This window comes from Seriola lalandi, unplaced genomic scaffold (genome assembly GCF_002814215.2).
Source record: "Seriola lalandi dorsalis isolate HSWRI2012SDOR001 ecotype SW California unplaced genomic scaffold, Sedor1 jcf7180002054257, whole genome shotgun sequence".
NCBI classification, from domain to species: domain Eukaryota; kingdom Metazoa; phylum Chordata; class Actinopteri; order Carangiformes; family Carangidae; genus Seriola; species Seriola lalandi.
In genome coordinates this window covers 137001-157805 of record NW_019524810.1, presented here as the reverse complement: position 1 = coordinate 157805, position 20805 = coordinate 137001, and the positions used below count along the sequence as shown (strand labels likewise).

General features: G+C 38.3%; 1 protein-coding gene across 1 annotated transcript in view; it reads left to right on the top strand.

The window, feature by feature from the left end:
- LOC147819185 (uncharacterized) overlaps positions 1–14780 on the top strand; it is a 39676-nt gene extending 24896 nt beyond the window's left edge. The window contains exon 5 of the mRNA XM_087173606.1: positions 12102–14780. Coding sequence (XP_087029732.1) covers positions 12102–12341 — 240 coding nt within the window. The 3' untranslated portion in view covers positions 12342–14780. The remainder of the gene's footprint in view (positions 1–12101) is intronic.
- Positions 14781–20805: the final 6025 nt, after the last annotated feature.

Below are 20805 nucleotides of genomic sequence, written 5' to 3'. Positions count from 1 at the left end.
CAAAGGGGGTTCTCGATATAGTTTGTTGAAGGGAGAATGTGCTATATATTGTATGTCAGTAAGTCAGTGTACCGTGGCAGCACACTCAGGTTGTTTGGCTGATGAAGCTATAACTTCATTTCAATCAGAAATATAAATCAAAATAATAAAAAAAATTGATGGTCTCAAAATGGAAAAGATGTAGCATTATCTTTTTCATGTGAGAGCCTGAACGTAGTCATTATGTTTCCTGTTGCTGGTCCAGTGATCACATCTCTTTCACTCATATTGTTAATGTATTTTTTTAACATTCTTTGGAATTATTTTAAATACTCATGTTATATCAGCCAAACACAGTTATATGAGTCTTTTACAGAGTAAAGAGCTGTGGATGCAGTTCACAAAGAGAGATTTTGAACAGATTATTTCTTTGGAGTTGAGGCCTACTCCTCTGTGCTGGAAACTCAAGCCATTGACTGTGGTGCATCTGAGTGTTTTGACAAGATGCCACCCAAAGTACAGAAATATCCGGGGGAAGGGTTGCGACAATGTCTACACTTCAAATTGTGACGGAGCAACAAAAGGACTTTTACAGGGAGCTGCTAGAACTTTAAGTCTTGAAATTACCTCACAGCGTCTCCATACAAGAGTGGACAATGCAATTGAAGAGATACAGGTTTGCTCATAGAAGAGTCAAGACAAAGCGCTATGTGAGAGTGGAAAAAAAAACTGAACCAACTGAAGAAGAAACACGAGGTAACAAATCGGGCCTGAATGTGAAGAATATTGAAATACAATGGGCCTGTAGAGCAGGGAAGTTTGATGTAAGCAGGCCATGACTGATTGCAGTAAAGCTCCTGTGCTACAAGGAAAAGCACATGATATTATCACAGGCCAGGAAACTTAAACGAACACGGATTTACATCAGAGAAGACTACTCTGACCTTATCAAGAAGAAAAAGAAGGGAGGGGTTGACATCTAAGCTGCATGCTGCCGGGGAGAGGGCTGATTTTGCAGCGCTGAGGAATGACAACAAACCCAGAAAAAGCACCTGATCTACGCACGTCTGAATTTATGACCAAGGAAGGTCTAATCTCAAAATATGACACTGAGCCCTCTAAAGCTCCTTAACAAAGGCTCAGTAATTGCACATGTGAATATCATCATGTGAACATTTGTAGCACAAGCACCAAGATACACGAGTTGAATAATCTGGTTCTTGCTAATTCCATTCATATGTTTGTGGTATCTGATACTAATCTGTTCAGAACTCCCAGCTGGTGGCTAATGGTTTCTCCTTCTTCAGGAGAGACAGGAATATACATGGTAGGGGTGTAGTAATATTTGTACGAAGCCATCTTCCTTCTTGCTGTTGCTGACTATCTCACTCAGCTATGACTGACAGAGTCTCAGACGTGCACAGTGTAATATATTTGCTTTGAGATTTAAATGTGGACTGGATGGCCAACGGCCCAAGGAAGGGAAAACATTTTTTTTTGTCAATTAATGCTTATAATTTATCACAATTAGTTTACTTGTCAATAAGAGTACATGTATCAATCACATATATGTATAAATATATACTGTATATATAATAAGGTACCGGTGCATAGTCTCTATACTAATAGGTTGTAGTGACAATATTTCAGTAAAGTGGCTAAAATTCCGAAAGCAGAAGTCAAAGCTGTAACTAAACGGTCATACAAAAGATTTGTTAATAATCACTTAGTGGATGTTAGAAATGTTGTCTGGGATGGTGTTTGCAGCGCTGACGACACAGAGATTTCCTTAACCGCTTTAATGAATGTATTTATGGTAATTGTTAATAGACATGCGCCTATGAAAAGGTTCACAGCTAAAACTAACAAAGCCCAATGGATTGATTGACCTTTAAAAATGTAATGAAACACGGGATGAAGCTAAATTGGTGGCAGTAAAATCAGGTTTATCAGAGGACAGATAAAAATACCATAAAATGAGAAACCGAGTGACTTAAATGAGCAAAAGAGGAAGAAAGAATATCATGGGTATGAATGAATAATATTAAACACAATGAAAAAAAACTATTGAATACTTCGAATGTGTTCATGGGAATCAGTTGGTATAATTTTAACTAAAACCCAGGACATCGCTAACCTTTTTCAGTAAGGTGAACAGTCTGAGGCAGAGCCGCGGCAGTAGCTACTGATTCTAACCCTTGTGAGCTGAAAGATGAAGAAATGATGGCTAGTGAACATTGTATGTTTCAATTCACCTTCGTTAAGGTTGGAGATTAGTCTATCTGAATATAGCAGCGTAGGCACAGACAGTCATGACAGTAAGGTACTAAAGATCTCTGCTGATTGTATTTCAGGTCACTTAAGTCACATATTCAATAGATATATGGTAAGTGGTGTGTATACTAGACTGTGGAAGAAATCAGAATAGTAGACCTCTACGTATTCTGTCTGTGCTTAGCGAGGTCATGTCAAAGATCATCTAGGTTCAGATCCAAGACTACTACTACCCAACATCAACATTCATTCTGACTGGGCTACTCGCCATGTACAGCACTTGACTGATGATTGGTCCATGGAGAATGATAATACAAAAGCAGCAGGGGCGGTTATGTTAGACTTAAGTGCCACATTTGACGTCAGCAAACATGCTGTTTTCATTGAAAAGCTTAAATGTTATGGTTCTAGTCCATCTACGACCACACTGCTGAAGAGTTATTTTTCCTCCAGAGCACAGAGGGTCCTTTTTAGTTATTATAGTATTTTAGTAAGTGGCATACATATAATACAACATATGATTGGATTAAACAAATAAATTGGCCTTAAATATGCCCAAAAAACTAAAATACTTGTCTTTGGGTCACAACACAGACTGGTTCCTAAGCCTAAACTGAGACGAGTGAACTCATACGAAAAGTGGACAAGGCTAAATTGTTGGGCCTAGTCCTACACAGTCACTTATCATGGACTGTGCGCATGAACACAGTTGTTAGTTAATTGCACATGCAAGTTTCTGAATCATTAATTTTCTGCCACCTGGACGTCGTCTGTGTCTACAAACTGTCATTTACAGAGCCTTAAGAAATTCAAATAGTTTACCTCTTTATATCCATCTAATAAAAAATAAATCATCAAAAAGATCGATCAAAACGAATATGGAGAGGCTTTTGTTGCCATGTAGATGACAGACTGAGTAGGAGGGGGTATAAACTGCGCAAGTTTTCAATATTTATATTTTGCTTCTAATGAGTTACATAATTTTCATTACATTACATTACATCATTTAATTAGTATACTACCTACATATACTTACAGTGTTGATATAAAATATGTCCATAGATGTATTTAGGTTTCCATGGGTGTTAACGGAACTATTTAGGATTGTTACTAATGAATAGAGAGACAGAGGCAAAGGGACAGAGTTTGGAGCAGTGATCCAAACTGTCAACTTGCTTCACAAAAGTCACTTTTAGTCAAGTTTATTTTGAAGGAATCAGAACGTACAATCAGCCTGATTATTGGGAGAAACGCTCTTAAATCAGGACCTTCTTGATTTGATCACTATGGATACAGAACATTTCATATAGTGACACACCAAACACCATATTTTAATCCAATCAAATATACAGTACAGAATTTCCATTGGGACAAGATGCTTGTTTTTACTGCCCTCCCTTGTGATTAAGGCTAAAGAAATTAGCAGATTTTACTGTTGCAGTAATTTATCTCTAATGCAAAGCCATGTGCACACAGTCTGTGTTAACATCCCTATTTTATCTTTGGTATTACATTTTTGGCAGCTGCATGTGGGAGGAAGTCGAAGTCTTCCAAAAATGTAGTAAAACATAATTTAGTTTCAGAAATCTTTTTCTTGAAAGGGTGAAAGTAGACATTATCTCTAGTGGAGCAAAGAAGAGCTTTCTTTCAAAATATAATTTTTTTTAGGACATCACTGAAACAAGAACAAGAGATATTATCACTGTTTAATGGCAGTTTTTAAACCTTTTTGGGACTGTAATAATGCAAAATAATCAAAATAATGATGTCTTTCAACAGGTATGTAAGGCATTCATTTATTTAATACAGTAGACATGCGAATATATATGAAAACATTTGTAAAATAACTATTTCTTCAAGACTTGGACACTGAAAATACATTTTTCCCCTACACTGGGCACAGAAATCTGTTATGGAAACCAGCAGAATACACAGTTCTGAGGCAGAGCCGACAAATTAATGAATATTGATTCAATCCTGACGTCGGCATTCACAAGGCGTTCAGTCAGCAGCTCTGTAATTGATGGTATACTGTAGCAGGGCGACAGTTTCAACGTGAAAGTCCTTCTGGGAATCACCTGTTGACATTCGCTGTTTGTAATGCGGCATTAAGCCTCGTCTTGACTGGCACCAGTCACCAGGTTACACCCTTCAATAAAATCTTTGTTTACTGAGCCAAAGACTGAACCAGTAGGTCACATCCAGGGTCACTAAATCCTCACTCTAGTCTCTGTGAAGAAAGAAAAGGCTTTGAAGTTCAACTCAGGTCAGTGAGCTACAGGCAATCATTGAAATAAATCAGCCAACTGTTAATCACAGTCTGAATGTATTTTCTAGCATCCATGTAATTTGTCAGAGTTATTATGCTATCAGATACAAAAACGTATTTGGGCCATACTTCTCCAAGGTTATGCTATCAATCCAACATACTGTTGCTCAGAATGACTTCAAGGTGAGCCAGATTTCATTTAGATTAACCCTCAGTTTTAAATTTATGTATTTAAGAATGTTCCTTTTGTCCTCTTTTGCTTTACATTTCCACAAAGTTGAAAAGAAAAGAAAAAAGGAAGAGGAAGTCTGAGGTGACAGAAAAAGTAAAGGGTCACTAAACTTCTTATATTTGATTGACACCTTGGCCACTTATATTTTATCAACATAGAACAAAAGCCATAAGTAGCACCGTTACGTTCATGATAAAGCTCCTTATCCAGATCACACAAACCAAAGCATCTGTTGCATTTGAATAATTGTTGAATCTTCCATTTTGAAGATGCTGACTCTTGCTGTGTGAACAGTTGTGTTTGGTGTCATGTTTGGCTCTTGGTGTTTGCACACTGTTGTCGGGCAGATGAAACACAGCATCGAAGGTAGTAAAATAGTATCAAAGTGCAGTCATCAGTCCATTTCGGGTATAACCTTCTGTATTCACATTTGCAGCTTTTTCGCTTCCTGTTACAGTTTTTTGTTTGTTAGGTAGAAATGGATTTAGATAGAAAACATGTTTTATTGTTTTTAAAGACATTTCTTGATAGTGAACACAGTTTCATTCAGTGACTGAGGACAGAGATGTGAACATGTGAGGAAAACTCATTCATTTGCATAACATTGTGCTTCACTCCTCATTGGAAATAAATGACTTCTTAATATTACTGAAAGAAAATAAGTTCATATTATAACTAACTACAAAGATTTTAAAACTCAGTTGTATTGATTAGTCTGTTGAAAAGCAGGTACTTTTTGGGTGGCTGTGGCCCGTGGCCCAGACTTTGAGCAACTAAATCAAACCAGCTGGGTCAATGAATCCAATTACTGTTCAGCTAAATGTTGGAACAGAATACACATGTAAAGAAAAGCTGAATCAATGGGGATCGATGGTGCCATATACAGCAGTCTTGAAAATAAAGCATGAAGATTTTTCATGCACAAAGAGCTTCCAAAGAATAGTGCAGCAAAAGCAAAACACACCCACTCAGCTGCAAAAAAAGGCCTTGTTTTACAGAGGTCAGAGGAATGAGGCAGCACAGAGGTGGAGGTATGGATACAGCATTAACAGTGATGCTCAGTTGGACGCCAAAACGTTTTGAAACAAGAGTCTCCTGTTGAGTAAAAACCTAAATTGCCATCAACATAATCATAAAAGGACCCCACATGATGCTGAGCACGGTGCATCTAATAAAGAGCAAGTGCAAGATGAGAAAACGTATTAAATGTACACCAGGACTCCATCTAAGCTCATGATAACATACTGAAAAGGGAAAGTTAAACTTTAGCTCCAGATGTTGCTCCCGTCTCTGTGTCAGCAGAAGTAGCAGCTGTTTCTGTGTAGTGTTAAACAGGGAAACGTTAGAGTGAGAACTGTAGTTAACAGTCTTTTTAATCAACTTCTGTCATCCCTTCTCACTTTACACAGTTTCACTGTTTGATCTGATAAAGGGCAAATCCCGAGGGGAACAGGTACCCCTCTCTTTGTTTCCCTAATTTTGTGATTCAGGCCGATGTTTATAATTTTACATAAAACCCTGCTGCTTTTTATATTTAATATTGACCATCTTATTATCTCCACTTTTCCCATTAATGACCTTCTTTGCATTAAATTATCCTTTGAAAATAGGCATATGTCATCAGATCGGCTATTATTCTAAATCATCAAAGTTCTTGGCCTGCTGCCCAGAGTTTGATGTTGAAACTCTGTAAATGCTTGGAAAAAGAAAAGGACACATTCAAGCTTGACTTCTGCTGCAGATCAACCAGAGGTGAAATGGAGTATGGTCATGAAAAATGTATTGATAAACAAAACTTGTTGGTCAAACCCCAGCAGTTGCCAATTGGCAGACACGGATATGGAGATATCAGATTTTAATGAAATTCATGAAAAAAAAAAAAAAAAAAGATTTTAAGATTCTTTTTGTGTAAGAAGTCAACAAAATAAATAAATAAGAACCAGGCTGAACTTTTATAAAAGCCTTGGAATTATACACAGTTTCACATTAAGGATTAATTTAAGGCAAAAGATGACAGGTGAATAGGGTAAATATTTTAACTATCCAGTTGATTACTTAAGTTTACTGTTGTATGTTGCGTTACAGTGATAACTGTGTGTGAATTTAGGATATATTTACAGACACATACAAAAAAGAAAAATTAGTTTGTAAGTTTTCTTTTCATTAGTTTGAATGAGCACAAATTAGGGAAGCAAAAATAACCCCAAATCTCAAAATTGACCAGTATATAATAAAAGAATTAAAAGCAAGAGACTATTTCTGAAAGCAGCACAGAAATCTATTAGCAGGCTGTTTTTGAAAGCATGGTTTATTGTAGAAACTACTTGGCGAGCGGCTCTCAAATGAATGTACCTGAGTGTAGGCGTGCTGTCAGTGTAGCAGATATTTTGCTTACAGCACTTATAGAAAGATGTTATTCTCTGCAGCTCAGACTACACTGCGGTGCCTCCTGGAAGTTCATTTGACCTTCTCAGGCTCACTGATGGAAGAAACCCACCCAGTAACCCCAAACAACCCCTCCCAATCCCACACATACACACGCACACACACACACACCCTTCATCATATCTATATAAGCTACAAGATACATGTGCAGCAGGTACTCATCCCTGTTTAATAATAAAAGAGCCGCGTACATCAGATTTGGTGTAATGTGATAAATTAATCATCATGAAGTCTGTCTCGAACAACAAAAGTCAGTTCTGTCCAGTGAAAACCATCATTTCAGACCAACTATTACGATAGGAAAAAAAAGCGTTTGAACATTCATTCATTTTTAAAGCTAGTTTGACATTTTAGGAAAATACACTTATTTTGGTGAGAAGTTAGTTAGGTGAGATGATCCATATCACTCTCATGTCTGTATGGTAAATATGTAGCTGCAGCCAGTAGCCAATCAGCTTAGCTTAGCATAACGGCTAAAAACAGGAGGAAACCGCCGGAGCTAACAAAATCCACCTAGCTGACACTACGCACGACGTTATTGCTTTCTGATCAAGTCACAGTCTGATAATCACAACTAAAACCTAATGTGTCCATTGTATGCTTCATTTTTCTGTGCAGACTGAACGAATGAGATAAAATGTGAGCTTTAGAGGATCTGCAGGGTAGATTTTGTTACTTTTTGAAGAGTTTCATGTTCAGCTTACAGACATGAAAAGGGGTATTGACTTTCTCATCTAACTAGCTGTGAACAAATAAAAGCTCATTTCCCAATATGTCAAAGTATTACTTTAAATGATTAAAACTTTATGAAGACACTAAACCTGTTTTTGATGGTCTGTGTTTGACTTAAAGCAGCCTCTTTTTCACAGGTAAGGGGCGTGTATACACAGCAGTTTCATGCCTGAATCCCAGATGTCTTGAGATAAACTTAGAAGCTGAGAAACCTGCTCCTCAGACTGTTGGTTTTAATTTGCTTGAAACCGGCTTGAAATCACCAAGGTCTTCTTAGCAAGCGAAGAAATGAATAACCTGACAAAGTAAAAACTTTTCTTGGGCAGCTCGATTGCTCCTTGATGCTGACCTGAAACAAATAAGCTTTTCCGACGCCTCTGTCAGTGTCTCCAGGATGTGCGTCAGGACAGGTTTAGTTGCGTGTCTACTGCTGTGAAAACACCAGTTCACCTTCACACAAGATCACCACTCAGCCTTTTGTCTGGCTCAGGTCCTCCGTGCTTAGCTTTACCATTCAGCCCTCACAAGAAGTTTTAGATTAAAACCTCTTCTTTAGGGTGCTCGTTCAATCTATTCATCAGTCAGAGTCAATATTGTTGAAGGGTAAATTCATTTCGAAGAACGTACAGATATAAGTTTAACTTTAGTTTTAATATAGGTGAGTTTGCTTATGACCTGCTTATTAAAAACCCCTTGTTATATCCCCCGTGTTTTACCCATGACATATATTTTGTAGTGTACAAGCTTTACTGTGATGCAAACATTCATCATTCAACATTTTCAGAGTTGGGATCGTCGTTTTCGTAGATGTAGAGATGCTTGAGGAATATTCGTAAGTTCCATTTTCACTCTCATCCATTTTTTTTTTTTTTGCATGTCTGCTATTCATTACTGTCATTTCATATTCATGTTTAAGCAGTCAGAACTTTGAAAACATCAAATACATTGAAGTAATTCCTTAAAAAGAAATTAAAGAAATGCTCGGGGTCCTGTTGCCACCAAAACGGCACAGTATAATTGGAAAAGTCCATTTTTATTTATCTATTTATTTGTTTGTTTGTTTACTTTTCATTACCCTGTTCTATTTCTCCATCAACATTTGCACTTTTCTTGAGGCATTTGGTTTAATCTATCGTCTTTCTGTGATTTTAATTTGGAGGATTTGACAGATCAAATTCTGGTAAAATTTGGCCCCAAAATTCTTTTTCTCAATTTTGCAACTCTCTAAGAATAAACTACGGTGGCCCTGAGAGCTCAATGCACTGCAATTTAAGAAAAAACACATGCAAATAGACAAAACACAAACAACTTCAGAAAACATTTGACAACACATGAGCTGCACATACTCACAACAGAACGGAAAGGTTTTCAGGGGATGTGATGAACCCGTCCCAGCCGGGTGACAGTGAGAGAGAGACAGAAGGTCAGGGAGAGAGAGAGAGAGAGAGAGAGAGAGAGAGGGAGGGTATAATATGCAGCAAAGGGCCACGGGTCGGACTTGAACCCGCGGTTAGGACTACGGCTTCATGGTACGCGCTCTACCAGGTGACCCCGCTTGTGTCCTCTGGAAACACTTCCATTGTGTTGTGAGTATGTGCAGCTCGCATGTTGTCAAATTGATAAAAAAATTTGTGTTTTGTCTATTTGCATGTGTTTTCTTAAGTTGTAGGGCTTTAAGCTCTCAGGGCCACTGCAATAAACATAATGTCCCTCAGTCAAAACAGCCATTGTGTGTTCTTCTCAGACTGTAATGTTTTGAAAACACCAGAGTGTTTAATTTTTTCGAAAAGCCAAAAATAAAATCAACACTTGAAACAATTTAGGGCTGAGGGCGCTATATTCACGTTGGTGCTGATCACCATCAGTGATCTTACACTGCCACGGGTCATTTGGCCTGTGTCCTGTATTTTGTGGTGATTTCATGGCCTTCTATGGTTGTATCATGACAGATTTATTATCAAAATAAAATAGTGATTTGCAACAAGAATCTCCATGAGAGAGAAAAAAAAAGAAAAACACATCTTGGTGAATGGTTTTTAATTCAGTAAAGACATTAATGTCAGTAGAGCTAAATTAAATCTAACCCGCAAGTGGGATGTGGGATGTATGATTGCCTTGTCTTTCAGTGGATTAGATGTTTGTGTGGTGTGCACTTAGAAACAATTGTGTATTCCTTATCAAACGATGCAAACAACAAACTCCTGCACTTTCCTGCACACCAAACTTGTCGACTATGACTCGGTACTCTGTGTTACAGCTGCATAACCAGCCTCCAGGTTTACACAGGGGACATGAGCATGATGAGTGACATCCTGAGGACACAGAGCTCTCAGCTCCATTAAAGGTCTTAAAGCCATTATAAACTTTCAAGTAGCTCTAGAAGCGTTGTGTTTTGAATTCTAATGGATAAACAGCCAGACGATGTGATGTAACACATATACAGCAGAATTAGAGCTGCAGTTGTTTTGTTAAATTTGACAGCAGCAGGATGGAAAACAAGTGCATTTAACAGTAAAACAATAAGAACAGTAAAACAGTAGTAGGCCTACAATGTGTGTGTGGCTCTGGAGGAGCTTTCTTTATTCTGAGAGAATGACTCAGACAATGTCCTCAGGGTTATTTCTTAGATTTCACAGAAAGATTGTCTTATGAACTCTGGGCGTGGGATTTGAAAGACGAGGGTATTTACCAGTCAGAGAGTGTCAAATGCACGATCCTACTGAGTTGCATTACGGGAACTGTAATGTTAATGGAGCTCGAGCCATACGAAGGACTAAAAGTCAGGATGTCTTCACATCTGCTGCCCTGATTTTGACTGTTCTTCCTAAAATCTCCTGTGAGTCGACCAGCTTCACCAAAGTAAATGTTATATCTCTGGGATGTCCCTTCAAACAGACAGTTTTAACACTTGGCATCATTGTGGGCAAAACCAAATATGATTCTAACTGAATGCAATAACTTAGATCAACAAAATCAAACAAATTATAGGCAAATGTCAGAAGCTTTTTTTTTTTTTGTATAACAAAGTTGGTGTGACGTCCATATCCAAATCCAGACTGAAGGCTTACTTCAAGACTGTCCTCCCATTAAAAACGAGCCAATAGGTTGTTTGTGCAGCAGGTTATTATGACCCGTATTTACATTTTGTTGTTAGTCGAAGTGGCCGTTGAAGTGGCATCTAGTGGCTGTAGAAATCATGACAGGAGCAAGGGGAAAAGTGCGGTGGCATAGTATAAAGAGCAACAAAGTCCATGTTAAGAGGAAGTTGTAGTGGATGGATGGGTTAACAAAACACAGGAAAATGACACAGGAGAGTGGTGTTCAATTTCCATGTGAAACCAGCAGTTTATGTCGTTTCTATTATCCGTGACCGATCTATGTTGAGGAAGTACTTATTTTAACCCAAATCACCATCTTTTCCTAAAGCTAACCAAGTATTTTTTGTGCCTAAACCTAACCAAGCCATGGTTATTATAACAACCATGGCGACGAAGGTAGGTACGCCGCTACCAGTACAGTCCGCATGTTTGTCATTGCAACCATTAAGGTCCGGTGCGCCTGCTGCCGTAGGGGCGTTATTTCAGACAATCCTATGGGTCGTATCAGAGGGTTGAAAAAAAAAAAAACCTTTCTGGTTGTTGAGGTTGGAGGACTTGTTGCTATTTTCTGTTTCTGTATCCAGCCGCCTCTCATAAGTCACATTACCACATTAACTCCTGCTGGCCTAAATCAGTTTGCACCACCACCTCTGTCTGCGCCTCTCTGATCGATGAAAGTAGAGCCCTCAGTGTAAAAAGGTTTGTGGCTGGTTATGCACATATGGCAAAAAGTCAACATTTGTCATATAAATCCGATGTTTTCTACAAACTGGCAGGTTAACAGACACAAGAACAGAAAGACAATAACCTTTTGGCATCTTGGTTGCTCAGTGTGAAGGAGCATTATGCAAGGACATCTATTAAAAGGTACATTGCCAAATACTGTTGCTAAATGATGTCTGCTCAGTAAACCTCCCTGTGGTTCAAATACACTGTCCTGCTGTGCACTCTAATGTACTGATATGATGACACTCCATTTCTGGTTCAGTCAACCCTCCTGAGATTAAAAAAAAAAAAACCTGTGACCTTGCAGTATCGTCTTCTTTCTCCATCTTTTGTCCTCTCCTCGCAGGACTCTGGGAGGCGTCCAGAGGAGTTGTTGAACCCGGCTGAATACATGAGCTACCAGCGCATCTGCAACATGGAACACTTTCCCGAGTCTCAGCCCGCTCCAGCCTACCCCCCTGTTACTTTCTTGCCTCAGCACCCCTACGCGCAGCAACCATCCAACGAGCCCATGTACTCCAACACGAGCTTCTCCGCCCCCGGCCCTCGGGCTCCGTTCACTTTCCCCAAGGAGCAATCCGTGTGACATGCCACATAACTCTTAGCTCTGCAGGAGTCAGCGTGATAGTGCCACAAACGCTTCATGGAAAACAAATCTCTGCTGAACGGATGTGCATCCATCCCCACCTTGCTTCTGTTTATTCTATAAGCTTAAAACACACGTGGGCTTCCCCCTGCTATGATGAAAGTGTCTGTAACTTGTGGACCTCAATCCCCCTGTGTATTGTGCACCGTTTACTCCACTGAGGCTGTCTGACGTTAACGTAGCCAACACCAAGTAGACCCCTCCACCACTCTACCCTCCACCCCTCACATATGCCCACTCACCCTGTTTGCTTTTGATTGCTTCTTCACCTTTGAACATTTTTTGCTCTTTTTTTGCCAACCGTGTAAACTGTGTACAGAATATGCCATTGTATCACTCAAGATGTTTTTTTTTTTTTTCTTCTATTTTTACATTTCCCACAGTGGTAGTGACCTTTTATAGCAACGTGCTTCTTTTGTTTGTTTTCTGTTTGTCTGTCAATCATATGCTTGCTTCTTGAAAGTCATTTACTATACTGTTTGTGTGATCGAGTGTGTTCTGGTGAAAAAAAAAACAAAAAATGCCATTTGATTTGTAAAGCTAATTATCATTCTATAATGACATGGACTTCTCCTTTAACGACAGTTAATGACAGGGTTGTTATGTGAAGATGTGAATTGGCAGTCTCTCACCTGAATCCTTCATTACTTCTCATAATAGCTTTGCTGTTATGGAGTTTGACTGGATATTTCGGGCTATTAAAAGCGAATATTATCCTCATTAGCTACGAAGAAAAACAAAGGGCTTGAGATCCAGCAGTATCTACGTTCTTCTATTTCTCAATGTATCATCATCCATCCATCCTGGTTATCACTACTATTATTATTATTATTATTATTATTATTATCTACCAGTAGTTGCCAAAGACATGTAGTTTCATTCATTATTTTGTCCATTTTGTTTCATGCTAGCATTTCCATTAAAACTACTTGGTTTGATGGGAAATAAACAAGGTTGATTGGCAATGTGCTACACTTTTCCAGTTTACATTATCACTTGCCATATGCTGTATTTTCCATATCTGTACATGAAAACTTGAGTTCCTCATGGAGGCTGGTTCTGAGGTTTTGCGGGTCCTTTGTGTTCATGCAGAGTTATCAGCCAACAGGTGTTGTTCTTTATGCAGGTGCAATAGGTGAAGACAATCACATGCATGGGTTGTCCTGGGAAAAAAAACAGTTAATATTATTTTTATGTTGTTCTAGTCAAATCTAAAGGGAAAGATTTTTTCAAGGACAGCCCACACATCTAACATATTTAATTTTTTTATTATTATTATTTTTGATTTGTACTAATATAGCCTAAAGAGTTTCAAAACAGTCTAAGAAACACTAAAGAGAAAAGCTTGCTACTGTATTTTTTTAGAGAATGCTTAGTTATATACGATAGCACGCCACTATTTTCAGAGTCCATTTTACACTGTGACTATTCATTTCAGACCATACATAAGCTAATGTGCTTGACGAGCCAATTTCAGGATACTGCCTCCCACACACAAGCCCTCTACACACAGCAAATTTGCATAAATTGAAAGTTCACATTTTTTGCCATGTCAGATGTATGTTTGGAAAAAAAATAAAGAAAAGAAAATACTTGTGTTTGTGCTCAATGTGGAAAAAAAATCCTTGAGATGTTGAAGGTAATTTTAGTGCTTACTCTTAACGGTGGTGGTTAATGGGATAGCGTAAAATTTGTGAGACTTTCTCCTGTGCTCACCTTGTTGTCTTGCAATGGCTCGATTTGTGTGCTAGCATTTAGTTTAAGCAGTGGTCTCTGGTTGGAACCGCTGAAGGAGTTTGATATTGCTGTACCTGCTGTGTGAAAAATCACTGAAACACTACTTTGTCTTTTTGTGACACATTTACGATTCATGAGATCCTTCCTTTTCATTATTATTATTATTATTATTATTATTATATTATCATGATTATTTTGTTTTTATATATGTAAGTGCTTGCTGCAGAGTATGCTTAAAATGGGATTTACATATATTAATTTTCAGTGGAGATACCTGCCATGTTTGTTTTCACCCACGACCTTGTTGTTTTGTGTTTTGTGTTTTGTAAGACTGTAACATTTAGTTTTTATTTTTTTAAACATATATATATATATATATATATATATATATATATATATACATATAGGTCTACAGCACATTTCTTTTGACATTTATTGTACATTTGTGGAAGGATACTACCTGAATAAATATAGAGTTATGACCTCTGTTTGTTGCTGAGGCTGAAATAATGAAATGATGTGAAACAATTTAACCAGTTTTTTTATTTGGAGTTATGTTTGATGTAAATATTAACAGTGTATCTGATGTGTGAAAAAAAAAAAACAAGTCATGCAGTTTAACATTAAACTTCACAAACTACCCATGTTCTTACTGTGTTATCACTATCGTCAACAAAACACATTTATGTGTCTCAGACTCTTAAATGTTGTTTTTTGGCCAATTGCAAAGACTAAAAACACCTTAAAAAGTTGATGAGTGAAGTTACTGGGCCGGAAAATCAAAGTGATGAGCAACAAGAGGCTAAAAACCTCAGCAGCACCATGGGGAAGAGATGGTGCCTTTCATCTTTAATATAAATATTTGATCCATTGTTAATACAAGTTAATGACTATTGCAGCTTTAAAGCAATAAGTCAAATATCTCAATGTAATGTGTATTGGATTTATGTGACACTACATATTTATAAGTAGGAGGTTATATACACCTGTTAGCTACATAACACTTAATATTTTGCAAATTAGATGTGTCAACAAGACATCTTTCTATTGGCTTCTATCACTATATAATTCTGTTTGTAAATGAATCCCATATTGTTGCTGCAGACACTGTGCAACATCAGCATTCATTTGAAGTCATGTCTCTGTACCTGATGAATTTAAGTCCATCCAGTATTCACTCTCCTTTTAGCTCTGTGTTGGTCTCCACCAACTCCCGAGGGAAGGCTCTTTAGTTGCTAAATACTCCATTATGCTCAACAGCTAGTCAGTAACCTTGTCTCTGTGTTGTTTGGTGCTGGGCAAGTAGATGGTGGCACACAGCAGAAGGCTCAGAGTGATTCTGGAAATTTGTAGTCATCTGCCAATGTGTTTCGTGTGTGTTCACTCACTCTTGCATACGTCATATAGCCAACATGAACTTTTGGACATTCGGATCTCATAAGCTGGACAATCTTATCGGCAATCTCCTTCTCATACCAGAGATCGCTAAGAGGAAGGCTGCCAACTGACTGGCAGCCTTCGGCAGCGTTGAGATCGCAAACAAAGGCAGAGGAAGAGAGGAGGGCTAAGGGCTAAGCTAAAGTTAACTCCTCATCGGCTATTTGTACCCAGCATTAATGACCTCCGCCCTGTTGCACTCATTCCCGCCATCATTAAGTGCTTTGAGATGCTTGTCCTGGCTCATTTCAAAACCTGCTCACCACCCACACTGGATCCCGTTTAATTCGCCTACTGCCAGAACAGGAAAACGGAGGATTTCATCTCCATAGCGTCCCACTCTGCCCTCTCTCACCTAGACAACAGTAACACCTATCTGAGAATGCTGTTCATTGACTTCAGTTCAGCATTCAACACCATCACCCCCTCCAATCTGATCACCATCTCAGTGATCTGGGCATCAACACCTCCCTCCACAATTGGATACTGGACTTTATAAACAACAGACTCCAGTATGTTTGGTTAGACAAACACACCCCCTCAATCCTCATCCTGAACACTGGTATCCCTCAGGGCTGTATGCTGAGCCCTCACCTCTGCCCCTTCTTCACCTACAACTGCACACCTTTACATGGTTCCAATACCATTATCAAGTTTGCAGATGACACAACGATGTTTGGCCTCATCAGCTACAACGATGAATCAGCCTAGAGGGGTGGTACAGAACCTGGTGGCATGGTGCTTCAATAACAACCTGTCCCAAGAAGACCAAAGAGATCATTGCCGACTAAAGAGAGCACATACCCCTATCTGTATTAATGCCTCTACCCTGGTCAAGAAGGTTCACCACTATCTGTTCATCTTGATGAGACTCAAGAAGGTCCACCTGTCTCCTCAGATTCTGGTGAAGTATACCGCTGCACCATCGAAAACAACTATTCTTAATTTGAATCATTTGGTCCCTCTAGCAAGGTTCATTTTAGATTTTAACATTTTCACGTAACAGTTGCTGAATGTTGCATCCTTCAGTGGATAGTATATTTAAACATTTTGCCCTCTTTATTTAACTTTGAGAGTGAATTTTCTAAAAAGAAGAAAGGGTTTTAGTGAAACTTCCTACTGCTTCTTGCCTTTGGCGACCCTAATGCATGGGTATTATTGTCCTCCTGTCTCCCTGCACACATGAATGGAACTAGAATAATATATGCAGTTCTTGATAGGGTTCGTGGTGACTTTTGGTCTGGTTGACTGGAATGGTTCAAACTGCAGTAAATCTGTGTAATATCTGAATGTATGTGATACAGGTTGTAATTTGACTTTAAATGCTACAACTTATCCAGCTCTACCTCTGCCCCCACAGTTTCACTTGGAAGAGCCTGTCTATACTGCTTAAATATATGAATGCCCTTAATACCCAAACCACTCAACATCCATAGATGTATTAGAATGGTGTATAACTCCCCAAAAATAATAAGAAATGTTCAATTTACAGGTCAATGTTATTTACAGTACTATTATAATGAAACAACTGCTCAAGAGACAATGGATACATTAGAGTATTTAACTGATAATCCAATTGCTTTTATTAGGAATATTACTACATAGCCAACATTAGCATTAACAGCTGTTAACCAGTCTAGAAGAAACAGTGTGAGTTCAGCATTAAATTTGCTTTACTCACCTACAGCTGTCTCCAGCGGTGGAAAAGCGACACCAATGTTAACTCTTGGCTCTGTTACGTCTTTTCTTCTACTGAAGTTAGCACCCTAACCAGCTAGTCTCTGGCTTTCTCGTGATTTTCAATAATAACTCAATGTAGCCTCCAATTTGTCCTGAAGATGTAGCGCTGCTCAGAGGACGTACTATAACCTCTTGTCTTGTAAACGCAACAATTGCTGAAGCTCTTGTCAAGCAACAATCACAACCACCAGAAGAAACCATGTTCAGTGGCAGAGAAAATCCTAATAGCCCGTTTATTGAAATTGCATTGCTTTCTGGCAGAATCATGGAATAGCACTGACCTTTTTATGGACCATGTCTAAATATTACCAGTTATTTAAACTTTTTATTTTTTGAGTGTGCTCATGTTAAATTGTTAAGTACTATACTGTCAACAATTTGTAGTATCTTTAATATGATACATGATCTGTTGATATGACATTTGGGAGATGTTTGTCCAAAGCGCCATGTTTTTATATACTGTAGCTACTGTATGTTGCACCATTTTGAATTAGTTTTACTGAGGCTGGTGTCCTCATCTCACTGCAACAACTCTCAGTAGTCCCTCAGGCACAATCAAATGTTTTCATAACCATTTATAACCACTCTTTGAATTTCTACAGTGCATGGACACCATTTGTTGTATAAGGCAACCCTGTCTCCTAGAAATCGTGTTCATATATAACAAAATGTATCAGCAAATATGTTTTGTAAGGATTTAACAGATGCAGTATATTCAGTAACAACATATCGGCGTCTTGCCAAATGTATAAATTAACAACATATCCTCATTATGTTAATTACCTATTTGCTGTTGTAGTTTTGTTGTATGTACGTGAACGTAATTTCTTGGAGACGGTTGTGTAAGGACTAAGGTCTAAGGTTTTAGATAGTGTAGTGTTCAGAGAGGCTGAACAGAAAATATATTCAGACGATCTGCCTCTGGGGAATACTTCAAGTAGCTGATTTAGTAGAGTGTAGTATATAGCCATGAGTTGTGAGTGCCGAGGCAGTTTTATCGGCAGAGAATTCATTCAGTAGGAATTCAGACTCAGTACAGTAAGTCAGCAGAAGTGCACTGTCAGTAACACCTACACAGCATCTGAGGCAGCTGATCAAAAATAAAACAGAACTAAAGTATCAGAAGTGAACACTGCATCTGCTGGTGACTTTTACAAAGACAGTTTCCGTTCACTCTCGGTCCCAGCCACATTTCCCCCTGTTGAATATTTTCAAAGTTTTATCTTAACAGAATACTAACCACTGTCAGTTGGGTGGCTTATTCTATGTGTTGCACATTGTGGATCAAATTGTGCAGGAGTGAACCACAACAGCATGTAGACTGCCTCCTGCCACTTCTCTCTGGTGAACACAGTGGCGATTCTAGAGTCTGGTAGGGCCTCAGGCAAAAAATTCTTTGGGGGGGTCTCCAATCAGCATTCCTCACCATTATGTAATAAACCATCTGACACCAAAGAAAAAGCTACAATTTTTGAATCATCAGCCAAAGACGTGAATGAGCAGTGAATGGGTTTACCCAATGACCAATCACAGATCCCCATTATGTTTATTCTAAACGGGGCCCCTTTAGGGAGGTTTTCCACTGAGATGTCATTGAAAATTGTCTATTGGTTGTTTAAGGGGGAGGGAGACGCATTTTGAGACATTGCTGTGGAGTAAAGTCCATCATCCCTCTGGGGCCCCAAACAGTTGCCTGCCTTGCCTATTCAGAAGCTGCGCCTCTGGGCACACAAACACACAGACTAGTCAAGACAGTTGAAGTTATCCCAAATGTGGAATAATTGAGACAGCTACCACTATTGTTCACAAATCATCTTTAGTGTGATGATGAAATTTTAGAGTTTTATCAAACTCTATTCATGTTCAACATCTTTGCTGAAGGTTGTATTTTTTATCACAGAGAGATAGGCCAAAGGTCAAACACGTTTGGCAATAAAAACACCAGACAAGCAAACATCAGTGGCTATAAAAGAACAGCATTCAATATAACAAATGTAATTTCGTTATCACATTATCATCATCATTATGAGACATTTCCCAGTGAGCAGCTGTTGTGTAATAACTCAGTGTAACTCAGTGGAACATTAAACAATAGGTTTTAAACTGTAGAAGGTTAGGGTTAGAGGATATAAAGCAGAACAAAACCTAAATGTAATCTTAATGGAGTTTGGTCACCGCCATTGAACATTGCAATTCTGAAAAGGCTCAATTTTAGAAAGAAAAAAACACTTTTGGTTGAAATTTTGTTTACATGGTTCATGGAACTTGAAAGCTTGTTGTATGAGCAGTTCTGTTGTGTGCATGGAGAAGAATAAAAGACCCTGTTTTTCTTTTTACTGTGGAAAAGGGGTTGATTTTAAATCCACTCTGGGCTGCAATTTGAGTTCAATGTCTGACTCTCCTGAGCGTTTCAAATTGTACAGAACACAGTTTGCTGTATTGATTAAATCATTGTTGTCCTCACCTTACCTATCAGCAGCTGCAAGCTGGGTTTCCTAATGAGCATAATTCTGGTAAGTAAATTGCTCCTTTTTTTATTCATAGTCTGTTTATCTTACACAGGGAATGTTAGGTAGAAAAAATGACATTATAATTAATGATTTAATGATAACTAATATGGGTGTATAGTGGAGTGGACAGAATGAAATGTAAAACACAGTAAAATTCAGTCTGAAAATACCATACAAAAAATGCCATACAATTGCAAATTAGAAGTGTCAGATACAGTATTTGTTGCCATGTTACTCTACTGGATTTTATTTTGACAGGTGGGCGTGTTAGTGTGTCCACCTCCTGCAGATTATTGTATAGTAATGAAAGAAATATTTTTGTGGTAGTAATCATCATGTCTGACCTTCAGGCTTGACTGGCACACATTCTGAGCTTTGTAATTAACCGTGAAACACAGAGAGAGAGACGAACACACACACAAAACACACACAAAGCTTCCAATTAGTCAGTCACATTTTTGTGTTCCTATTCCCACAGAATAACGCACAATACGGTATCGTGTGAAATATCTGTCTCTGGAATTTTACTTTTCTTTTGATTTGACGCATTAGAGTTGAGGACAAAAATATAATGGCAATGAAACTATAACTAAATTTGTAGCTGCTTACTTTGCTGAACAAAGACATAAGCATTAGAGCAGCAGATGAAGTGATGGTATTTGACAGAACAAAGTGTGTGTCAACTATTTAAAGGTGCGTGACAATAATAATGAAAGCTACAGAAAGTTCTCTGAGGACAGAAACTAACACAACATAACATGATCAGACTTAATAAAAACTTAAAGTGGGCTAGAATGAAAATCAAGCCTAGTAAGTCTAGAAGTATCTCAATAAGCAGAGGGAAGTTAAGTGATAGGAAGTTTGTAATAGATGAAGAGGAAATTCCAATAATTAGGGAAAAATCAGTAAAGAGTCTAGGTAGGTGGTACAAGGCAGACTTGAATGACGGAGAACAGGTAGTGCAGTTTCGGAAGGATGTT